The following is a 23,949-nucleotide window of genomic DNA, read 5'->3' as shown; positions in this document are numbered from 1 at the left end:
CTCGGTGGGTTTTCAAGAAAGCTCTGTTCCAAGAAAGACTGTGTTGCCGCCAGTAAATTCCAGGGACCAATTAGTCCATGCATCAATGCCACAGCCATAATCCTTTCGCCAGGACAAACCAACTCGTGAGTAATGATAGGAGTCATCAGCTGATTAAAGTCGACGTCAGGAGAAACCGGTCCGCAGAGACACAAATCAATGGCCCAATCGAAATCACAGGTCAGGCAGTGAAATACAGGCTGGACACAGGTGCAGTAGGAGAATCGAAAAGATAATCCATATGCCGTGCTTAATATCGCCAACGGCATTGTGCCATAATATTCTAGCATGCGATTGCGGAACAGTGTCAGCAGCTGCAGGGCGGGAGGTTGCATAGGAGGGACATCCATATTTAAAAATGTAAAAAAGCACAAGAGCGTCCGCTGGTAATGCAAGTAAAAATGGCAATCCACGAAGCAGAGTGGAAAAAATACAATGAAAGAAAGCAGGGATGACTCCAAAGATTTTCTCAAATGAAGTCACGAGACCACTGGTAACAACTTTAAAAAAGTGCGCCAGGGCCTTTGTGGAGGATGCGTTAGAGATAGTCCGAACCATCTTGCTGAAATGGAAAGGCAAATCTGAATTGAAAAGGGTCTGCACCTCTGTACGGGTGTTCGCTATGTGAAGCACGAAAGTTTCACGGGCCGAACTCAAGGCCACCTCTCTCTGAGACAAAAGAGCTCTTATTCTTGCCATGCCGTTGAAATCTGCTCCCAAGGTTGGTATTTGTGGCGAGATTGAAAACTCCCTATGTTCATGTGTGGGAGGAAATAGAACATTTCTGCAGCAAATAACCCGTTCACTTACTGTTACGATAAAAGGAATACTTTTAATTAACCCAGAACAATCTTCATTATTGAGCATCAAATAACTACCATTTTCCAACAACTTGAACGTGGGGATGATAGCAGGAACTGGCGTGCCTTGCAACACGCAAGCCATATTTGGTCGGTGTTTGTTGCATGAACCGTGTAACTGTATGTGCCTACACATTAGTGAATGATCTGGCGTCTCAGTGCATTCCTCTCCATTCAGATAAACTTCTTGATCATCTTTGAAACATCTGTATGTGTATGGAAGCGACCAGACCTCATGAAGAAAAGCACTACCTAAAGGTTCATAACGACCTATTGGTATATATTTCATACAATTTGAAAACTTATATAAAGCAAAAGGCAGCGTTATTAAACCGTGGATAAGGCACGTTGCCAAAAAACCCGCAATCCTCTGCTGATGATGTCACTGAGCATGTCATGAATGATGTAATATGTGACATCATCAGCAGTGGATTACGGGTAATAGTATCTCTAGTTTACTCCCCTATAGCTGTCTTTCTTTTAACATAAGTGTCTGTTTCCTTCCCTTATACTTACTGTTTTTGGTTCGCTTCCGGTTCGCGTACCGGCGAGCGAACTGGGAAGCGAACTAAGAGAAATAGAGGTTGGCACAGTTCCAAATATTGTACCAATTTTTTAATAACGGGGAGGTAGTTCTGAAAAGAACTTTTTTTTATTGTTTTTGTTGTTTTATATTTTTTTTATTATTTTTCGGAACATTTTTTTACTTTTTTTGAATTTTTCTGAACAGTTTTATATTTTTTTGGGTTTTTCTTGGAGGGGGCAATGAAAACGATTCATTGTAAAGGGCTCAACAGGAGCAACAAAACAAAAAAAAAGTATTTATTATTTTGGGCGTTTCGTACAAACTTGCATATGATAGTCAATAGCTCTGTTGATCAGAGTGATGCTTCTTTCTCCGTAGCAAATGAATCCATCGCAAAATACGCAGATGTGTTTTACTTCACCAAATTTCATTTGTATATTTGGCACCATCTCCCTGCCCTCTGGTCCCGTTACTTCCGGTACAACAGATCTTCTGGCCATAATAGGGAGATTATCTAGGTCGTTCCGAAACTGTGCAGCACTGTAGTTGTTAGGATGCCACCTAGTCATATGGCGATGCATTGTGTAGTTTCCGAAACTGTATTTTTTCTCGGTTCCTCTGGACAGTCTATCTTGACATATAAGGCAAGTTACGTATCTTGCATTTACTTTTTTCTGACCTTTGGGAATTTAAAAAAATTGCCAAATGAAGTTTTCTTTCCGGTGAGACGTCCTGGGCTGCTCAGGCAAAAACTGCCTCTCTTCGTGCTCGTCGTCCTGTTCCTCTTCTTCCTCTTCTTGTTGAATTATAACTTGAGCAGGTGGTCCACTCTTCCTTGGATGTGGTGGAGGTGGTGGGGAAGCACCAGCTGAAGCTACTAAAGAAGCCATTGCTCAGTGATCACAAAGGGTCTTTCTCTCACAATGATGAAAGTCAGAGTGAGGAAAGAAGGAGGGATTTTCATCATTTGGGAAAAACAAGAGTTCTCAACCAATGAAAAGTGTTCATTTTAGATTATATGACCTAGTCTTACATCATTAGGAAACCAAAAGTGAAATGAACCAATGAAAAGTGTTATTACCAAGTCACATGACCTGCTGTGTTTACGTAAAGCGCTTTGCAGGGCCTCCCGGTTTGCTTCCAGAAACCTGCGCTTTGCGACTCGCTTCGCGTACCAGTTCGCTAACGTAGCACGTCATATGACGTATCACGCGACAACGCGAAACGTCATGCGGACGGGAGGCGTCACGATGTTGTTTTCTAACGCGGCAGTTGCGGTAAAGAAACGTTTACCGGCTCGCGGTCTATTTCGAGTGTATCTAAGGTTATATTAGAGTCTGAAGAGGTTCATCGTATCATCACATGAATGATGTCATCAGTGATGTGATCAGTAATGTCAAATGAGATGTCATCAGTGATGTCATTTGAGATGTCATCAGTGATGTCATTAGTGATGTCACTGACCATGTCATGAATGATGTAATATGTGACATCATCAGCAGTGGATTGCGGGTGCGCGATATATAGTTAGTGCAACTAACTATATATGGAATTTCAATGGTTTGTGTGAGTAAAATAAGGTTTTGTAAATGCTAATTCCTAACTATATATGGTCTATAACCTATGGTTTTTTCAGTGAATTTTCAAGGTTTTGTAAATGCTAATTCCTAACTATATATGGTCTATAACCTATGGTTTTTTCAGTGAATATATATATGTATATATATATATATATATATATATATATATATATATATATATATATATATATATATATATATATATATATGCAAAAAAGAAGGAGAGAACTCTGGGTAGTTCTCAAGTTTAGGTGGAAAGCAGCCCCTTTTGAGCACTCTCAACACCAGCGACACTCTAGATCTGCTCACCTCAAATGTCTGTTTTTCTATCAAAGTTTTTAAGCATAGGATTAGCACAGTGCTATCCACGCCGAGATAGAAAATTACAGTCTTTTGCAATTCATACAGCAAAGTCTTTAACCATAGGACTAGTACAGGGCTGTCCTTGCCGAGCTGTAAAATTACAAAAGCCATTTATCACTCCAGGCACAATATTACAGCTTTGAATTAGTGAAATACCAACTCAAGCCAACCTGAAATGAGTAAAAGCAACCCCTGACACAGTGTTTCGCTCTAATTAGAGCTCTTCAGAGAGGTATAGCTTTGTCCAGACACAAGGGAGCACCCAGTATTAAGTCAAAACAAAACCCATTCAGGCATAGAGTGACGCATAAATTATGCAAAAAAGGAGAGAATCTGGGTATTTCTCAAATTTAGGTGGAAAGCAGCCCCTGTTAGAGCACTCTCAACACCAACAACACTCTAGATCTATATATATAATACTTATAAATTCAACAGCAAACATCCTTTTTTCTAATGTTTCTATACATTCTTTGGGTTTACCGCAGGCATGATGTATGACCCCCCCCCCCTCCCATCCAAATCAACCCAATTTATACAGTGAACCTAGGAGCCCCTAAAGAGATTGAACGTAAATTCTTCATCCCAAGCACTATGCCCCTCCAGAAGGTAGCTTCTGCTGTTAGGGCCTCAAAAGCTTCGCTTCTCTATGGAAAAAGTCTGATTTTAATGGGCCTTTCGCCCCCTCACTAAAAGCACCTCTCAGCTACTGTTACCACGACATCACATCTTTGGGCCTGGCTGAGTGATGTTGCTGTAATTCTTGGCCTTGTCCACTCGGAGCCTGAAAGAACTGCCAGAGGCCCGGTCCAGAAATAGGAAGGGAGATAAATTGCCCCCTTTTCACTTTGCCAAACGAATCCCTTCTTCCTCCATCTCACCAGTTCACCCTTTCCCAAAAAGGCCTGGACCGTGATCAGATCTTTAGAGGCAGTCATATAAAAAAGGAGCTGTATCCATTTCGCTCCCTTCTCCCTCCACCCCAAATTCTGACTAAACCCATTGTTACCCCTAGCTGTGATGTAGAACATGCAACTTACAACGTCTCCACTTTAATTCAGTGCACACACTATCTAACCAATAATGACAGCATACTTGACCTCTTGCGTGCTCATAACGAGCTGAGCTAGTCATGACCGTTACGGAACGCCCATGCGGGGATAATTCCCCCGCTGTGCTGGGAGTTCCATTGGAACAGGCGTGGTCGTCATCAGCACAGCGCCACCGTGCTGCATGACGAGCCAAGCTCGTCATGAGCACCGCGGCTCAGCGCGCGGCCCCCCTCTCCGCAACGTGGAAATTCGCGCCACGGCAAAGGGGCTAAAGCCACCTCCGCGATCCCTTCCTTCCCCACTTAGTCGTAGGTTACCCTACTTCAGCAGACTGATCCTCAGCACCTTCTAGCTCGCCGCCTGCTGAATGTTGGGATGTGTTGCATTGCGGTGGTTCCGAAGCAGAGCTGCGAGTGATGCATTGTGTTGCGTCTGTTCAGCTTACAAGACTACAGCTGGGCTTTCAGAGCACCTTCAGGCCCACTTTCAAAGGGCCATGACTGAGCTGGCACCAGTTGGGGAGGTAGGACTCACAACAAACAAAGTTCAGGTGCTGGGTTCAGGGTGGTTGGAGCTTTTTCTGTCCATGAGGCTCCTTTCAGGATGCCAGCCAACTAGCCCTTGGGGTCACACTGGTAGTCCTGGATTCAAGATACACGTCCAGTCCTGATCACTCGGGCAGCAGGGAAAAAGAATAGCAGTCCTTGTTATAGAGCAGCACAAGAGCCCTATTGAGTCTTCCACAGGTCCAGAGTTGTACTAAGTGTTGGAGCTGAGGGTCCAATATTTATACCTGGTGCCCACTCTGAAGTAGGAGACGGTTCTGGAAGTTCCCATCCCCAGAGGTGCTTGGAATTTCCTGCCTCCTTGCTCTGGCATCAGCTTTTCTGGAGTGACAAAAGACTAATGTCAAACCGTTGTGGGCTGTCTAAGGCCTACTCTATGGGTGATATATATGTATTAAAAGGAAGCTTTCAGCCTGGTAAACTGTTTATATTGCCAGGTCAAAATGGAAGTTTAAAACTGCAGATACAGCCTGCTGTGGCAGGCCCGAGACCTGTTTAAAAGGCTATTTTAGTGCGTGGCATGATCAGGGCTGGAAGCCCATTAGTAGAATTTCATTTACCTGCTCTCAGTACATGCTAAGGACTTACTAATGCATTAAATGTGCCAATTGGGTGTAAGCCAGTTTTACCATGTTGAAAGGAAAGAGCACAAGCACTTAAGCACTGTTTAGCAGTGCACAGACTCCTAAAGCCAACAAAACCGAAGTCATCAAAAACAGGAGGATTGAAGGCAAATAGTTGGGGGAAACTATGACAAGGATGTCAAGTTCAGTACCACCGACCTGGCCTAGAATTTTCCAACTTTCCCTTCCCCAGTGGAACCTGTGTGGTCTGTGGTGCTGACATTACCCCAACAGATGCTATTCAGCAGCCTGAAGAAACCACCATGGTAACTTACTCCTCGCTAACCCAACTCATCACTCCAAACTAGTTCCTTCAGTGATGGCGTGCTTGCAGGGAGGGGTGCACAACCAGTGGGTGGCTTCTTGGAAGTGCCATTTAATGGTGGAGAGTGTAATGTAGCATCTAGAATAGGAAGTCCCACTTTTATAACTCCCCACATTCATTTTTTGCACAAGAGGAAGGACCATAGAAGTAGGGAGATGGACCCACACTGAAGATGAACTCCTGTCTAGAATGTGGAGTACCACTCTATACTTGTATTCATGTGACTTTTCTTGGACTCTGTCTCCAGAGCTAGTGGTGCTATCTCTCTGCCTCCTCTTGGGGACCATAGAAGGTGGACTTGCTAAGGGTCCTGAAAGAAGGAGGATGGGGGGGTTCTCTTGGTTGTCTGGCTGGTCTTTTGGTGGGAGCCACAGGAGGGTATACACCAAGATACTGCTGGACACTCAGGCGCCCTGCAAATGGCTGATGGCCTGGGGGCTTGCAGCATGCAGACAGGGACAGAGAGAGAGCTGCCTTTTCAATCATGAAATGTGGCTCCATTCATGAAGACCCCAGGTAAGAAGACTGCCAAGGCTGTGCAGGAAACCGGTCCAGTCTCTGCTAGCCAGCTGCTGCTGAAGAGGAGAAGGCAGCAGGGCCTGGCTGTAGAGAAAGCATGAAGAAAGAACCTCAAACTGGTGAGACACGAGTCCCCACAAGAGCACTCCTGGTGGCTCAAGTGCACCACCAAGAGTAAAACAAAACAGGACCTGTTTAAATCAGGCCAGCATGGCCCGAGATATCCATAAAAGTTGCAGTCAATTGTGTGTGGCATGCAGAAACACTCACAGTGGGTGCTCTGAGGCATGGATGAACACAAGGAAATGATGGCCGAAGCGCTGAAACGTTTCAGACACTCACCCCCAGTCACAGATCTGGGTTGAATCCATCATCGTTCCTTAGGCATGGGTGAGCCTCCACCTCAAGGGAGTCCTGTAGAATATGTAAATCACCCTGGAAAAACGTGGCCAATGGGTCTATCTTTGAGACCAAGAACACTGTTGTGGAGGGGGTGCTTCCGGGTGTTCCTTGCCCCCACAGGGAGGACGAAGTCTGAACTCTACCACTGAGGGAAACCCTGTGCCTATTCTATGGCCCTTTACAGTCGAGGTCCCTTCTCTGCACCAATGCCGAAGGAGCTCAGTCATGCTTCTAAGCTTTGTCCTCGCTTCTGAGGGAGTGGAGAGCGGACAGTCGGCTTGCGTTTCTGGACGGGTGAGGACCGGCCTGTTCCGTGCTGTCATAGTATGTGTGTGTGGGTGCCCTCAGGGAGTGGCAGGGGTACCCACACAATCGCTGAGGCTGGTGCGAAAAAATATTTACTGGTACATTGGGAGTTTGCATCAAATGTCATCAGAGAACAGCCTTGGGGCAAAGAGGAGTTCCATAGTACACTGGGATGGCAATTTCTCAGTTTTCCCTCCGTTTTTTCCCAGAAGGAGCAGTGGTGCCACAGTGTTGTACTGATTCTGGGGGGCTGGTAGGATCAGCACATGCCTAGCCTCCTCCATTAATGCCTCGCCATTAGTAATCCCACATGCAGGGATAAAAGTGACACCCTAAGCCTTTTTGGGTGCTACATTATTAAGTATGTGTAGTATTATGATGTATGGGGGTTGCTGTCTCACAAACTGTTAATGGTGCCTCAGACTTACTGGATATTGCCGCATGTATGGGATTGATTGATCACTGCATTCTTTCTTTACCCCTTGTAGTCTGCGAGGGTATTTCCATTGGCTTTCTGCCTGCAATTTTGTACATGGTTATAATGCGTGTAATCTTTATTTGTGTTTTTTTTGTGTGTGTGTGTGTGTGTGTGTGTGTGTGTGTGTGTGTATATTAAAAAAGTATATATTAAAGCACCGGCTGAACGTAGATTTCTTGAGTGGTGTGTGTTGTGTTGCTGAACTCTGAGTTTGTAACTCATTCCACTTCCCTGGTTAAGCCATAGCCTGCTCGGTCTCACTTCCCTGATAGGTAAGTGCTAAAAGGGGCTCTGGGTTAGTGCGTCTGAGGGTCCTGCAGCATGCCTGAAGTGAAAGACACCCGTTGTCACAATCGGGGGCCCAGTAACTGACTGTCTTGGGGCACTCCGACAGGATTTCTCGCAGCACAGCTTTGTTATCAAGGCCAAATGACTTACGTCAGTTCGTCTTGGTGGAAGGCAGCCCCCCCCCCGAGCCGGTCACTAATTTCCCACAGAAAATATTTTTGCTCCAGTCCTCTGGCCTCTTGGGTCACCGTCACAAAGTCCCAAGACATTCAGTATTAGTTCTTAGCCACCTCTTTCAACTTTCCTCTTCTACATTTACACGTTCCAGGTACAAACTGCTTGTCAAAATGTGAGATCAGAAGTGGCAACTCCCTGAGCATGCCCCTGTCCAGTTTCAGGTGATGAACGTTGCCCTTCAATTCTCCTAAAGCCGGAGGAGTCGTGGGATCCCACCGCCAGGGGCATAACACAACCAGTGCACTGCCCATTGCCTGCTTACATGATGTCAAAGATGTGTCATGAACCTGGGTTTCACTTCCCTTGAGCACAGCCCCTTTCCTTACGCCAAAGGCAAGAGCAAAGATCATAGTGGGGTCTGTTGCCTTCGAGGCTTCTGGCCATGGCCCACGAAGGCCTGTTTATATCATGTCATCCCTGGTGTAGACTTACCCCTACCTGCACTCTCCCCACTTACTCTCCCTACATTCAGTCCTTCCTGCTGACACACAAAGGCACTCATCAGAAGCCTTCCCACAAGCTGAATTTTAGGTTAAATGCTCTCAAAAAAGAAAGTCGATAAGCCTATACACATTTATGGCATTCCTGCCTGCAAATTGACTTATTTTCCAGGATGTGCTACTTGGGTGTCTGCTAACCAAAAAGGCAAATACTCTTTGCTTGATGTAGCTCCCAATTTTCCAAATATGATGAGTTTTCTCGTTCTAGCTTCCTGGACATTTTTCCTAATTGATTATCCCAATTTACCAACTTTGCAAACAGGCAGCGGGACTGTGGACCCAATGAACTAGCTCTCATAAAGGTTTATGAATCTATAGAGAGAATCCTTTATATGCCAAATGAGAGGCGTGTGCTTGAATATCATAATCCTGCCAGAAATGTTTTTGGGGGTTTCCACACCTCTGTCACTTTGCTCTCCCTCATCTTTCCGTTTTCAAAGATGGCTACATTTGTCAGTAATTAGACTTACTCACAACAGGCACGTCTGATGGAATCATTTTACCAGCATTGCGTTTTTGTTCTTGAAGGAGATCAGAATATTCTGATTATTTTCTATAAAGAATATTATACTCACTTTCTCCACAAGGTTTCACTGACATGGAACTGCTCTGGATTTCAAGTGTACGGACATTGGCTTCTGGTATGGGATTATTTAAAGCATTTACAACAGACTGTGGAGAACAGTGTCAACAGGCCAGATTATTGTAAAATCTGGTAGCCTAATGAGATTGTCGTCAGTTAAGTAATTCTGTAACTCTGATTTGATTAAGACAAAGTTGGGTTTTAATTCAGTTTTTACTCAACATAAGTAGATGAGATAGTGACGGTGCTGGTGTTTGCCTGACGTGGCACAAACTCATGGATAGCAAAACTCTGCTGCATCCCTACGCTGAGTCAACCTTTGTAAAACTCCTGGCCTGCTTCTTTAGTGCACCTTGTGTATCCTCTTTGCATACATATAAGGATGAGTAACATTTTCTCCCTATACCTGAGCGCACAGATTTATTTGCACAAGACATGCACGGCATGCTCTTTCTTCAAACACTTGGTAGGATGGAGTTAGGATGGAGGTAGGATGTGGCTCACAGTTGCAGAGTGTGGTAGTGACTGAGCCCCTATTCCAGCTTTGGCTGCTAGTCATGTATTGTGCCTCATCCATGCACACTTTTGGAGCACGGCAAAACTTAGAACAAACCCTCAACAATTGTCATCTCACCAAGCCAAAACAAATGTCACTTTTTGGGTATCATTTATCCATTATGTGTCTCTTGACTTACTCCTTTTTCAAATGATGAAATAAACATAACACAAGACAAAATGGCGTAATTAGTTTGAGATACTCTGTACCACCTCAACCCTTCTAAGGATATCGAAAGATCACCTGTGACTATGATAAATGCATTCTAACCACAACAAACACCGTAGTGCCACCAAAAACACTGCAAACCCTTCAAACGCGGATTTTTCTGATACCCAATTCACCTGTCTATGTCTCATATTCAGTTAACTAAGCTAAAATCAATAAGAAAGAATCACATGAATCCCATTTTAAACACCAAACCTTAATACATAGAAAACCAAAGCTCTTCCTCCAACAACTCCTTGCGTACTGTATTTAAACACGTCAGCGACAATACGACATACACATGCCTTTCATCATCTGCACACTTGTGTATGTCGAACTGTAATACAAGTATGCCCTTCTTCATAGAAGCAATAATATCCATTCTAGACAAAACATTTCCTCTCTCCAAGCATTTGGTTCCCATAGGTAAAAAATCTTCACCATCACTTTTTCACCCACTTCTTTAGTGGAGCCAATATGATCCGATATCTGAAAGCAACAAGATCTTTCCAGGACAACATTCCTGCATGTATCAGATAAGCAAATGTACATCTTTTTTGAGACAGCATGGCTATATTATTTATCTGTATGTAAATGTCTCTTGTCCAGCTCGTCAAAACAGGACAGATTATCCCATTCTCACCAAAACAATTCTGGACCTGAGTAACGATGCCAACTACTGGTTTGTAACTAACCTATCATGGCTTAGCAATGCCACTGAATGTTGCTTCCAGTCAGTTAAGCACATTTGTCAGTAACAACCAACACCTCACTATCAGTCAGGTTTCAGACCAGGTCCTGTGTTGTAACAGGTACCTCAAATGTACTTGGCAACATCTACTGCGTCATCGATGAAGGAGCTTCCAACACCATTGATCCTCCATTGATGGTGACCCCAACACCATTTTAGGCTGCTAAATGTTCTTGAACGCAGAATGGGCATTCATAACAAGGTCCTAAATTGTCTCACTTCACAACTCTGTAGTTGCATCAGTCTGTTAAAAATTGGCACTAACCTCTCCTCTGATGTCAACGAAGAAATGGAGAGTTAACTATGAGGGACAGCAAAGAGTAGAATACAAAACAATACTCGCTAGCTATAAAAAAAATAATATCAGAGAAAAGTAGATATTTTGTCCAAAAAATTAATGAATCAAAAAACTCTAGCAAAACTCTTTTCTCCACTGTCAAAAAACTTTAAAAAATAGAAAACAACACGCCAGAAGAAATATCACCTGATTTTTATAATACTTTGGGTCATTTCTTTGTAAATAAAGTCTTGTCAGTCTACGATTCTTTTAAAAAATACAAATCAGATAAAACGAATCGAACAGATAAAGTCATGGCTCATACACTAAATTTTAAGGAACAATCAGTCCAACCTACAATGTTCCAATTCATTATTCCAACAAAAGACCAAATTCAGAAGGAATTACTCAATATTAACTCAGGCAGCCCAACAGACCCGTGTCCGCCTAAAATAATGCACATTTGTTCAGAACAAATGAGCACTGTACTAGCAAGTTTATTTGGCCAAATAATTGATAACAGCACCTTTCCGGATGACTGGAAAAAGCAGTTATAGACCCATAGCTAGAATTCCTTTCGCTGCCAAAATATTGGAAAAACACCTGAATAAACAACTATCCCGTTATTTGATTGACGGTAACTGGCTGGATGACTCTCAGTTTGGCTTTCGGGAAGCACACGGAACAGAAACTGCTCTAATCACAGCAGTAGAAGAACTCCGAAAAGTGATGGACAATGGAGCGAAGGCCGCCTTGATATTACTTGACTTATCGGCGGCCTTCGACACGGTAAAAAAAAAAAAAAGTCCACATTTGTAAAGCGCACAATCACCCGTAAGGGTCTCTAGGCGCTGGGGGCCGTCAGGAAGATTAAGCGAGCTATTGCCCAGAGTCACATGGTGCTGGGCTAATCTGCCGCCGGAGCCGGGGATCGAACCGTGATCCCCAGATTCCAGCGTCAGTCGCCCTGGCCGCGGCGCCACACCTCTCCCACCTCTCTCTCTCACCTCTCATGACGGTCAGTCATGAAACTCTTTTACAACGACTAAAAACAGCAGAAATACATGACTCAACGTGTACTCTCATTGAAACCTATCTTGCTAATAGAACCTTTACAGTAGAAGTAGAAGGAGCGAAATCTAAAGCCTTTTCTCTACCATGCGGAGTTCCGCAGGCATCATCATTAAGTCCCACACTTTTTAACCTTTATGTTGCCCCACTTGCAGAGATAATAAGAAACTATGGTTTCACCCCAGTGTCATACGCTGATGACACTCAGATTGTAGTGACCATCAATAAAAACATAGAAGAAACAGCAGAAAAATTCCAACATTGTATGATAAAGGTCAGCCAATGGATGGAAAGGAATTGCCTGAAGCTCAATGGAGACCAGAGTGAAGTGATGATAATAGGGGGTGACACGAACATCTGGTCCCCCGCCTGGTGGCCCAAGGACATGGGCAGATGCCCTGAACCATCAGAAAAAGTGAAGAATTTGGGCTTCACTCTTGATATGAATTTATCATTTGAAGCTCAAGCCAACAAGCTGTCATCATCACTCTGGTACATCTTAAAAATGATAAAAAAACTATTTCCATATCTACCACAAGAGTCTCGTAAAACAGTAGTTACAGCATTAGCTTTAGCAAGACTGGACTATGGAAATGGTCTATATGCCGGAGCCAGGAAAAAGATCACAGATAAACTACAGCGTCTACAAAATACAGCAGCTAGACTGGTTCTGGACGTACCCAGGTTTGAGCCGATCAGACATAGACTGAAAAATCTACACTGGCTACCAATTGAAAAGAGGGTGACATTTAAATCACTCTGTCTAACATATAAGGCACTTCAGGGAAAGGGTTCACCGTTTTTGAGGGACCATTTGAAACAGTATGAACCCATGAGACCTTTAAGATCGGGCCAGATGAAATTAATTGCTGTTCCCAGATTTAAAAGAGCTAACTGGGGAGGAAGAAGTTTCCTGATACATGCAGCACGTACATGGAATCAACTGCCTTTGGAAATAAAAAACTGTCCATCTTTAGAAACCTTTAGAAAGGAAGTAAAAACATGGCTTTTTTTCGAATAAACATCAGACTCTGACATATGGCTGGAAAGGATTTATCTTAGCGCCAAGACGCCCATGGGCAATCGTTGCGCTGTATAAATTTACAAATCAATCAATCATGACTTGTGGAGTCCCTCAGGGCTGCATTCTGACCCCAATATTGTTCGACCTTTGTCTGGTACCTCTCTGATATACAAAAAGTCTGGAGTCCGCATACACCAATACACTGATGACACGCCACTCAGCTTAAAAACATGGAGTTGACAAATATCCTCTAACTGAAGTCTTAACTCTAGAAAATACAGCTCTAGATGTTACACAAGTTCCTCCTACTAAACCGGGTTCTTACACATAGTTCTAAGGAACAAAAGCAAACCTGTGATCTCCCCCCTGAACAAACTCTTCTTTGACGGCTTATACCGAACTAAATGTTCATCTGTGAAATACCTTGGGTACACTATGGAAGGCACTGGATGAAGCTTTAGGTAAACCAGGAATTCCCAAAAAAGGCCTGTGCTCAGACATAAAGCACACACACCTCAAATCTACTGCAGTCCTGGTCTTCAAAACGTCTAGCATATATGACAAACAGGAGATTAATATGCAGGTAGGTGAATGTAGAAATAGGTCTGCCCAATACCTGGTATGTGACATACTTGAAAGGAGGCATGAAAACGAGTGGAGCAGAGAACTGTATTAAAATATATGCTCCAGCTTCTTCATTCCTACTTTGTATTACAGCATAGGATTTATTATTATTATTCACGAATGCTAACTTTTTTTTTTTCACAACAACATTTTATTGATTTTATCGATCAGGTAAAGCATAAATGCAGTCCTCCACAGTCAGGAGAGTCCTGCCACAATATTAAACATATAGGAGCATGATGCAGGCCCAATCAGAAACAACCCCACCCGTCCCCTCCACCACCCAGCACCCCCCAACGAACCCACTACCCACCCCTTATCCCTCCCTAACCCCGTGCACGTAATCATCGCCGGTCACTAGTACTCGTTCGTATCCAGTAAGAGAGCTAGCGTCTCCTCAGGCCTACTGCCCGTCCATCGAAACCACTTCTTCATCCGGTTCCACTGGGGGATCCAATGTCAAACCCCTATATTTCGCCCACCTCTTCCAGATCTTGAAATGCTTACGGGGGCACACTCTCGCTTCGAACACCGGGCGCTCCAACCCCATACAATAACCAATCCCTGCCTTCCAAACACTCAACGGGGAGGCCCGCTCACTCTTCCACGCCCGCGCCAAGTCTCGCTTGGCAACGACAAAGCCCAGCAACAACAGATGACGCTTGTAAACGTTTCCCCCAACACCCTCTAGTATGTGGAGAAGGGCCAGACGATGGGTTCTGGGAAGAACACATCCCAGTACCTCCGATAGACAGCTCCATACACCCCGCCAGAACCGGGACAGACCAGTACAGGACCACACAGTATGCAGCAGCGTACCCATTTCAGCACCACATCGCAGACACTTCGGGGACCCAATCAAGCTCGCCTTCCACAATCACTCTCGCGTATAGTAGGCCCTATGTAGATATTTGAACTGAATCAGTCGCAGTCGCACCGCGATAGCTGTACCCCGCGGGGACTCCAGAGCTTCCCTCCAATCATCCTCATCTAGTGGGCCAATATCCCGCTCCCAGGCTTCCTTCAATTTAAGGAGGGAGGAGGAGCAGTGACTGACCAGGGTGTTGTATATGCTGGACACTTTCTTATCGCCAAGGTCTCCCATAAAGACCTTCGCCTCCAGAGGACCGAACTCTGGCAGCGACTCCAGGCCCACCAAGCTAGGTTCAAGCGCGTGGCGGAGCTGAAGGTACTTAAAAAATTGGGTGTTGGGCATATGAAACTCAACCCTGAGCTCTTGAAACGACTTGAGCACCGTGCCGCATACGACATGTCCTAGCGATGAGATCCCAATTGAATCCCATCCGCCAAACCCAACAGTGAGGCTAATGCGGGGAGTTGCCCATTATGCCACAGAGGGGTCTCAGCCGTCAGTCTGCCCCACCAACCCATGCGGCGCAGCGCTTGTCGCCATATTGTAAATACCACCTGTGTGGCACGGGGCAGTCGCCGCCGCAGTCTGGCCGAGTATAGAATCGTATGCAAAGTGTGGTCCCCCATCAGCGAGCGCTCCAAGGTGTATGCTGGGTCCCCTCTATCTCCGTACCACCATTCGTTTAGGACTAACAAGTGGGAGGCCTGGTAGTAGGACAGCACGTCCGATGTCGCAAGCCCACCACAGTAAGTGGACAGAAAACACGTACGCAGTGCCACTCTGGCGGCGCCCCCAGCCCATAGGAAGCGTCCCAATGCCGAGTTTACCTGCCGAAACCACCGGGGTGCAATCGGATGCGGGTGATTCTGCAGCTGATATAAAAGGCGTGGAAGTGCAACCATCTTGAATATCGCAGACCTACCAAAGATAGTAAGGGGCATCCGGGCCCACGTTTTAACGTCCGACTGAACTTTATCCCAGACTGGTACCACATTTCGCTCCCAAGAGATCGACGCAGATTCGGACAAGAACACACCGAGGTATAACAGGCCTCCAAACGCCACCTTCAGGGCCGACGCCCAGTGGCAGCACGCGCTCCATCGCCCAGTACCCACAGGGTGGACTTACGCGGGTTAAGGTACAGACCCGAGACCTCTCCAAAGATGCGCATAATTTCTAACACCCGCGGGCCCGACCTATCCAGGTCTGTAAGGAAGAATAGGACGTCGTCCGCATACAGCTCAATCCTATCAGTGCGTCCCCCGTCCCATCTGAAACCCTGCAACTGCACATCAATGCGCACCCAGGAAGCTAGGGGTTCCATAACTAGCGCAAATAGGTATGGGGACAGCGGGCAGCCCTGACTGGTCCCCAGACCGATTGGGAACCGCGCGGAAACCGCACCCGAGACCCGCACCGCCGCTGTGATGTCAGTGTAGAGCAGCCGAACGTATGAGATAAAAACTGGGCCCAGATTAAGGCGAGGCAGGAGCGCAAACAGGTAGGCCCAACTCACAGAGTCGAATGCCCTATCTATATCGGCTAGGAACAGTGCTGCCCGCTCACCCGTGGCCCCCATCGCATCTATGGCCGTCTGTGCCCGTCTAACATTGTGTCGTGTCGCCCTGTGCGGCATAAAGCCTGCCTGGTCCGGATGAACAAGATCCACCACATAAGGGAGAAGCCGGTTCGCCAGCGCTTTTGCCAGTAGTTTAGCCTCTGTTAAGCAGCGATATGGGGCGATACGAGCCGTGCTTAGCAGGCGGCCTACCCGGTTTCTGAAACACCACCACCTCAGCATGTCGCTAGTCAGCAGGCAACCGACCCAACTCACTTGCAGCCTCCAGGACCACCTTGTAGTGAGTCCCCAATTGGAGCTGGAATTTCATGTAGAATTCGCACGGGAAGCCACTCGGCCCGGGCGCCTTTCCCGTGTTGAGCTGCGCCAGAGCGTCTCCCAACTCCTCCCCTGTAATAGGGAGGTCCAAGATCGCCCACGTCTCGTCCGAGACAGCGCTCGGGGGCAGGTCAGCAATAAACTTGTCCACTGCTTCGGCTGGGAGGCAATCACGCGGCGCATAAAGGTCCGCGTAGTATCGCGCGAAGCTAGCCGCCAGTTCTACTGGATCCGTCATAGTAACTCCAGCATCATCCATGAGTCCAGGCAGCGTAATCGGCTGCATGGTATTCTGACACAGTCTATGGAGCATAGTGCACGACTTGTCCCCCCATTGATAAATCCTACTGCGTGTGGCGAGCCATGCTTGCCAAGCTTCATCAAGCAATACATATGCATAGGCCTGTTGCGCCTGCAGGAGTAACCGCACAGCCTCGCCACCTCCCTCCCCTTGGCACCGCCGCTCGAGGACCCCTACATGCGCCGCCGCAATTATGGCCTCCCTGCGTCGGCGGCGAGCCGCCGCGCACCACGCTATGTCCACCCCACGAAGCGTGGGCTTCATGGCTTCCCAGGCTAATGACACCTCTGTGTCCTCGCCCAGGTTCTCCTGCCAATAGTGGGCTATCGCCCCCCTCATATGATGGACATAGTCAGCTTGCTGGAGATGCCACGGGAACATTCGCCACCGGAACGGCTGGCTCCGCCTGCACAATTCAACATCTACAGCCACTGGGGAGTGGTCGGACAACCCACGAGGCAGAATGGCCGCCCCTCGCACTCTGCTTAGGTACGCACTGGGTACAAACACACAATCCAGCCGTGAAAAGGAGCCATGCACTGCCGAGACATACGTATACTCTCTGGCCTCAGCATGCAGATGTCGCCAAGCATCAACCCAGCCCAGGCCATCCACCATCGCACGCAATCGGGAGGGGGCGGCCACCGCTGGCGCCCCCTGTAGCAGATGACGGTCCACAGTCGCATCTAGCACGTCATTCCAATCTCCATCCAGCACGGCCAGGGACTCCGGGACCTCCGCCCACACCGCAAACAGCCTTTCAGCCAGAGACCACTGCAGAGGGGGAGGGGCATAGACACTCCCAAACACAACAGGCTCCGTACCTACCATCCCTTTCACAACAATATATCTGCCCTGCGGTTCCAACCAGAGTCTCTCATGCACATACGCTAGTCGTCTATGGATCAAGATGGCGACCCCCCTAGGGCCCCTCGAAAAGCCGGCATGGAAAACCTGGTGGTAGCCAAATCTCTGCAGACAAAGTGCTTGAGTCCCCATCATATGTGTTTCTTGTAAGAGCAGTACATCCGCCCCTTCCCTCTTTGCCCATCGCAGGACGGCACCCCTCTTTATTTTATCTAGCATTCCCCTGACATTCCAGCTCAATATGCGCAAGGACACCCCATGGGGCCCCGGGGGCAATGCATCAACCATGTTCCCAGGGAACACAAAGCAAAAGCACCCAATAGCAGGCCCGAATACATAGCACCAGCACTAGCTCGGCATGAAAATCACGTGCACAACTAACTAAACATCCCCCACCCGCACCCCCCAAAACACCTCCCTGAACTTCCCATCTCTCAACCCCCGCCCCCCACCCACCTCATAGAACACAGAAGTATCTGTCACGGCATGGGCGACCTCGGGCCCAAAACAGAGCGCCCAAGGCCAACCATACCAATGGATCCCAACTACCCACTCAACCATTAGGAGCCCCCCCCTTACCAAAACCCGCCTATGAAGGAGGGATGCAGCCCCTAAAATGAAGCACCCCGAACCCCACCCCGCAGCCCCACATCATCCCCAACATGTATAGCGAACAGTGTCAAGGTATCCAGTTCCAAAACTAGTCGGGCAGCAGGACATACTAATCAGCCACTCACTGCTAAAATCTACCACAGCAATAGGTCACCTTGCACTCCAACATCCTTCAATGGTCCTTGTTAGTTTGGTGCGAGTCTGTAGGTGCTGCATCTCTCGCCCCAGCGTGAGAAGAGGAGCGCTGCCGTGACCTAGAGCTCCTATGTCTAGGTCGGTCCGCTCCGGAGAGGAGCTCCTGGAGGAACCTGGGTTCAGGCCCGGTTGAGCATGTGGCCGAACCCTCACGAATGCTAACTTTTAATATGTTTCACACCTCCGAGTGAACTGTAGTTTGCTTTTCATTGATGTGTTTTATCACTGAGTACAGAGGTATCATTTTAGTGACATTAGAAGGTTTAAACAATCCTTTCCCCCGAACCTCCTTTGCCTTCCCAAATGCTTGCGCTACAGCAATCTTTTCAACTGAAAGACTTTGTGACATTTGAGGGGATAGAGGGCCAATGCCAGCATGAGCCAGTCACCATCCTAACTGAAGGCATCGACATAACTCGGCAGTGGTGTCATTTCTCTGGTGATACATTAACCATTCGATAAATTGAACTCAAGTTCCATTTAACGACGAAAGTGGGATCATCCCCAGAGGTCCCATTTTTATGGCAGACTGTTGCCCTCTGAAACAGATTAGCAAAGGTGTAGTTTAGTCGGTGAGATTGAAGGGATGTGAATCTCAAATTTCCTAACTAAACAAGCCGTGGGTTGCAGGGTGAAAGGGTAAGATGACCATGGTTCGATATGGACTGGTCCCAATAGGAGCATCGTCAGCACTGATTTGCATTTGGTGGCCCTCTGGGTCGGATTTAGAGGTTAGCAGACAGGTAATCCATTGCAGCAGCGATGGAGTACCCTGTACCCCCACCTTATTTTGAGTAGGACGAGCCACAATAGCCAACATAGAAAAATGTATTGTCATCAAATTTTTCTCTGATGGCCCAACGGCACAGGTAAGCTATCAAAACATCTGCCTTATTTAGACTATTTAGAGTGTATGGTCGAGTGGCTTTAAAAAAAATATGTTTATTTTGTTTTAATTTCTATATAGTCCTTCACTGCCAGGTTCTTCAAAAACAATCCCCAGCTCTTTGGAAGTTTGTTTTTGAAAAAGTTAACTTTTTGGGAAAAGTTTGATGGACAGCCTTTGTTTCATGGAGCCGTCCGTAAATGTTTCCTACATTGACAGGAACTGCTATGATAATGGTGATTCCTACCATCTTTAAATTTGACAGGCGAAGTAAAGGCAGAGTGGGGGACCTAAAGTCCTCTGTCACCCTGTCTGCCTTTACTCCCTCTACCAAACCCTAAATCAGGTTCTCTATCGAGAGTGACTCAGTGGGCAAAAAACAATGGTTTGGAATGCTGCCCAGTCATTGTATTTGAGTTCCTGATCCAAAGAATGAACAAGTTAAAAGCTCTTAGTAAATTCAGGAGGACAAGAAAAATCAACAAACGCTTTTCAAACCCGGGTTGGGCCCACACACCCATCTACCAAGCCAAGACTGCATTTATTTGTGGGTTGTCATACTGCAAACAAACCCCTCTCTGAAGCTACTATTTACCATAGTTTATTTTATATGACGGAACAGTAGAAATTGAAGATAAGAACATGGTTACCATATGTGTGCATTGTGCGGACAATATCGTATTATACTCGTTAAAGTGGTTATAGGTTCCAACAAATAATTTTTTTTCCTGATTTATTATTTAGCAGACTGGGCTTGTTTCATGTGCAAATACATTGTAATGTTCAGTGTTTTAGAAAAGCTGTACTGTGCACAGGTACTTTGAACTTGGATATAGTAAGATCCGGTTCTGTAGAAATTGAAGCTTGCAATGCTTATCAACAAAATACGTATTTATTCCAGTAACCTAGTAATTACAATGCATATCTTTTATCCTGGAACTGAATGTGGGTTAAGTGGTCGTATATTTGTAATGTTATGCAATTGTACTTTAATTGTATATAGCATCAAATCATGAAATGCATTAAAATGAGCTTGTGCTGCCATGGATGTTACTGATTACTATTAGACTGCCATGCTGTCTTTTATGTTAAATGCTCTCTAGTGAATATGTGACTCTTTGTTCTTACACGTTTTAATTTGCCTTTTTAGACCAATATAGATGTTTGCCCTGAATGTGGTCATCTGAAGCAGAAGCACATCCTGTGTGGGTTTTGCTACGAGAAGGTTCTTAAAGAGACTACCAAGATCAAAGAGGAGATTCGATTGAAGGAAGGTGGGCACTTCAATGTGGCCACTGTCGAGACGGCAATCCTCTATGAAGGAGAGAAGCCCACAGAAAGAGATGAAGGAAAGAGGATCATTGAAAGGAACCGGAAGCGCCCCGCGTGGTTCCCCTTAAATTGATTTGTAAACAATGTGTATTCGTGTAAAGATTAAAATAGAGAACTGTTCAGACAAGACACACTCTTAACACCGCAAATTATTTAACAGTGTTGTTTGTTTGGCTGGTGTATATTAAGTAAGAAGGGGTCTTAAATATTTTTTGTACGTTTTCAAATTATTCCATGACTTTTTGACTTTAGGGTAGGAACCTTTGATTAATTAAAACGCCATCTGCAATGTCAAAGATGCTACATTTTGTATGATCACGTCACCATAAAAATAGCTTCGAATTTGATATCTTGCTTTAAACTTTTTGAAATCCAATATTAACTTACATTAAGCAAAGTAGAGGGAAGAGCGGGAGAAACCGTGAATTTGATTTCTTCATTTTAAAGGATATGATTATTACGTGCCTGTAGGCAAAGTACACTTGTTTTTAATTTCTCTTGGAAATTCTTACTGTGTTCCAAGGTGTTCCCTCTCTCTCTCTCTCTCTCTCTCTCTCTCTCGCTCTCGCTCTCGCTCTCTCTCGCTCTCGCTCACCCTCTCGCTCACCCTCTCCCTCTCGCTCACCCTCTCTCTCTTTCAGCCTGACTATTTAGTGGTCAGTGATGTCTAAACCTTGGAAAATGTTCTAATGTAAATTCCTTCGATGGTCGTTTCCCTCCCTTACCTCAAGCTTCCATCGATCGCAGACTGAGCGAGTGAATATTCGCATAAGGAGAGATTATCAAACCAGCCCTTCCCATCATGTGCCCCAAGTAAGAGAAGGCTGGAGAACGTAGGGAATGAGGATTTGCTGGCCGAGCTTTCACTTATGGCAGAGTATTCATTACATTTTTGCTGTATAATGTTCTCAATGTCTGTCGCTCATAGGCAGAGATTATTCTTAAACAGTATTAGTGAATGCCTGAATCCTGCAACTATCCCACGTGAAAAGTGTGATAAAGTCGGGCTTTGTAGACATAGTTTTCAAATTTGTAGGTCCTTTCCCAATCTGCCTCAATGTGAGTTTGTATTCCGAAGAAAGACATGCGATGGCCCTAACGTGCTGGGGTTTTTCTCCCTGTACGTGGGGGCCATTGTGCGCCTTCCCTACCCAGTCCTGACACTCTTTGCATGGCAGTCCAAGGTTAGGATAACAAGTCATGGCGATCAAGCTAAATACAATGGGGCGGTGGCCACTGTGACCTGGTGTCCGAGTAGCAGACGGGCCCGCAGAGGCTAGACTGTGTAAACCCATTAATTCTGCGGCACAAAATAGGGTGGGAGAACAGTCAGCTTGGTACAGTGTGAGCACCTCAGATTTACACCAGTGCGTGGACTTTGCCAAACTCAACATATTACCCTTTCCCTTAGTGTATATGCTTCTTGGGATATTATTCCCGTCAGGAATGGGCAGATTGGAATTAAATACCCCAAATCTGACCCCAGTGGGGCAGAAACATTTAGTTTGTTTGAGCGGGGGTAGTGCAGCCTGATGTCTGGACAAGCTGGCCCCCATCACTTTTACTGTAAAGATCTTTCCCCATTAGGTGTGGTAATAAAGGTAACTTACCTTTATTCTACAGCAGTGTTTCACAAACTGTGGTTCACGGATCCCCAGGGGTCCGTGACACATTCCCAGGTGGTCCGCAGGCAGCAGTTTTAAAAGCACTGCAAAGTTCCTTGTATAATTAGCATTTTTCGGGCAACATTGAAGGTGTCACACCAGTAAATTAAGGTACCTGCTGGAGAGAGACGAGAGTTTTTTCCAGTGGCAGCTTTGACTTATCTAAGGTAGCACAGAGGGTTATTATGTCTTCTGCAAAGAACGTGTACCATGCAGTGACAGTGGGGCTATGGAGAGATGAGAGGCACTGTTGGAAGGTGATAGGGAATCATTGAAGAACCCCAACAAAGATTGATGCATTGTGGTCCATAGTTATACTATTCTTAAAAAGCCAATACGGTTAAATATATAATGATAAATGTGTTGTAGAATGCACTATTGTCTCCTACATTTTCTTTGGGGGAGAGCCTCCCATAGCCCCTTTGTAGTGGTCAGGCTCACTCACTGTGCTTGGTGTGTACCATATGGGGACTGGTCTGAAAAAAATTTGCCAGGGCTTTTTTGGGGTTTCACGTCTGGCCCTGGCAGGAGCAGGAGCTTCGTTCTGCGACATAAAACTAACCATTTAAATGTTAGTCACGGAGATGTAGCACCAACTTTCCCATTAAAATATTTTGTTTTTTGCAAGTTCTTTCAATTGAAAAATAATGCTAAAATCCTTAGTATTTTGAGTATTTGTTTAGTGTGCACACGTGTTTATTTTTTTAAATTACTGTTTTAGTGTTTGAAATTTAAATCGTACAAATTGCTTGGGGAACCCCGGCTTCCAGTGGTAACTCAGTCGGTGTCCTCAGGAGTCAAAAGTTCGGGAACCACTGTTCTACAGCAAGAAACATCTCGACCATTTAATGAAATATGAGGATCGTGGTTGCTTTCTGAGTTCTCCTCTTTTTTTTCTTTCTTTTCTATAAACTTTTTATTGAACAAAAACTCAGTGCAGATCTTACAGTCATAATGCAACAATTATACAGTCCAATGTTATCATCTCTTTGTTTTCAGGTAAATACAATTCAGTTATCTCTTGACAAACCCAAAGCTATCAGTAGCAAAGTCTATTCTTTAACCCCTTCCGCGCTCATGATGAGCTCAGCTCGTCATGAGTTACGCCGCTCGCACGCTCATGACGAGCTGAGCTCGTCATGTAACGTGGCTTTTAAAAAAACGCAGCGCGCTGCGGGAAAACCGCTAGCGCACATGCGGTTAATCTAATATCTAGTCCCCGCCCCCCCCCCCCATCTTGCCTTAGTACCCTTGATACGTCCTCCAATCCCCCAATTTTATCCCATTTGTGTGGACATCCTCTGGCTTTGAATATTACCTTCTCGGAGCACCAATCCCTTCTCCTCTGTTTTTAACCATTAACAAGAGCATCCATTGAGAATAAAGGATTTCTGGATGCTTTTAGTAAATTTTAAACCCAACACTTCGTGATGTAGTCTACTACCATCAGTTGTCCTGCAACATGAATGGCAACTGCCGGTGACAAGGTAATTCCCTGACCACTGTGCAGAGAACGGATCTCTGGTAAAGCGCCCCCCAGAGAGGCCATTGCACCCCACCCACCCCC

The 23,949-nt window shown here is 45.8% G+C and overlaps 1 protein-coding gene across 1 annotated transcript in view; it reads left to right on the top strand.

Annotated features, from left to right (window-relative positions):
- Nucleotides 1-20,847, top strand: part of MRPL32 (mitochondrial ribosomal protein L32) — a 100,098-nt gene extending 79,251 nt beyond the window's left edge. Inside the window, exon 3 of the mRNA XM_078688194.1 lies at nucleotides 20,537-20,847. Within this exon, the coding sequence (XP_078544320.1) occupies nucleotides 20,537-20,791 (255 nt within the window). The 3' untranslated portion in view covers nucleotides 20,792-20,847. The remainder of the gene's footprint in view (nucleotides 1-20,536) is intronic.
- Nucleotides 20,848-23,949: the final 3,102 nt, after the last annotated feature.

The sequence above is a fragment of the Lissotriton helveticus genome, chromosome 4_1 (assembly GCF_964261635.1).
Source record: "Lissotriton helveticus chromosome 4_1, aLisHel1.1, whole genome shotgun sequence".
NCBI classification, from domain to species: Eukaryota; Metazoa; Chordata; class Amphibia; order Caudata; family Salamandridae; genus Lissotriton; species Lissotriton helveticus.
This window is presented reverse-complemented; position numbering and strand designations above follow the sequence as displayed.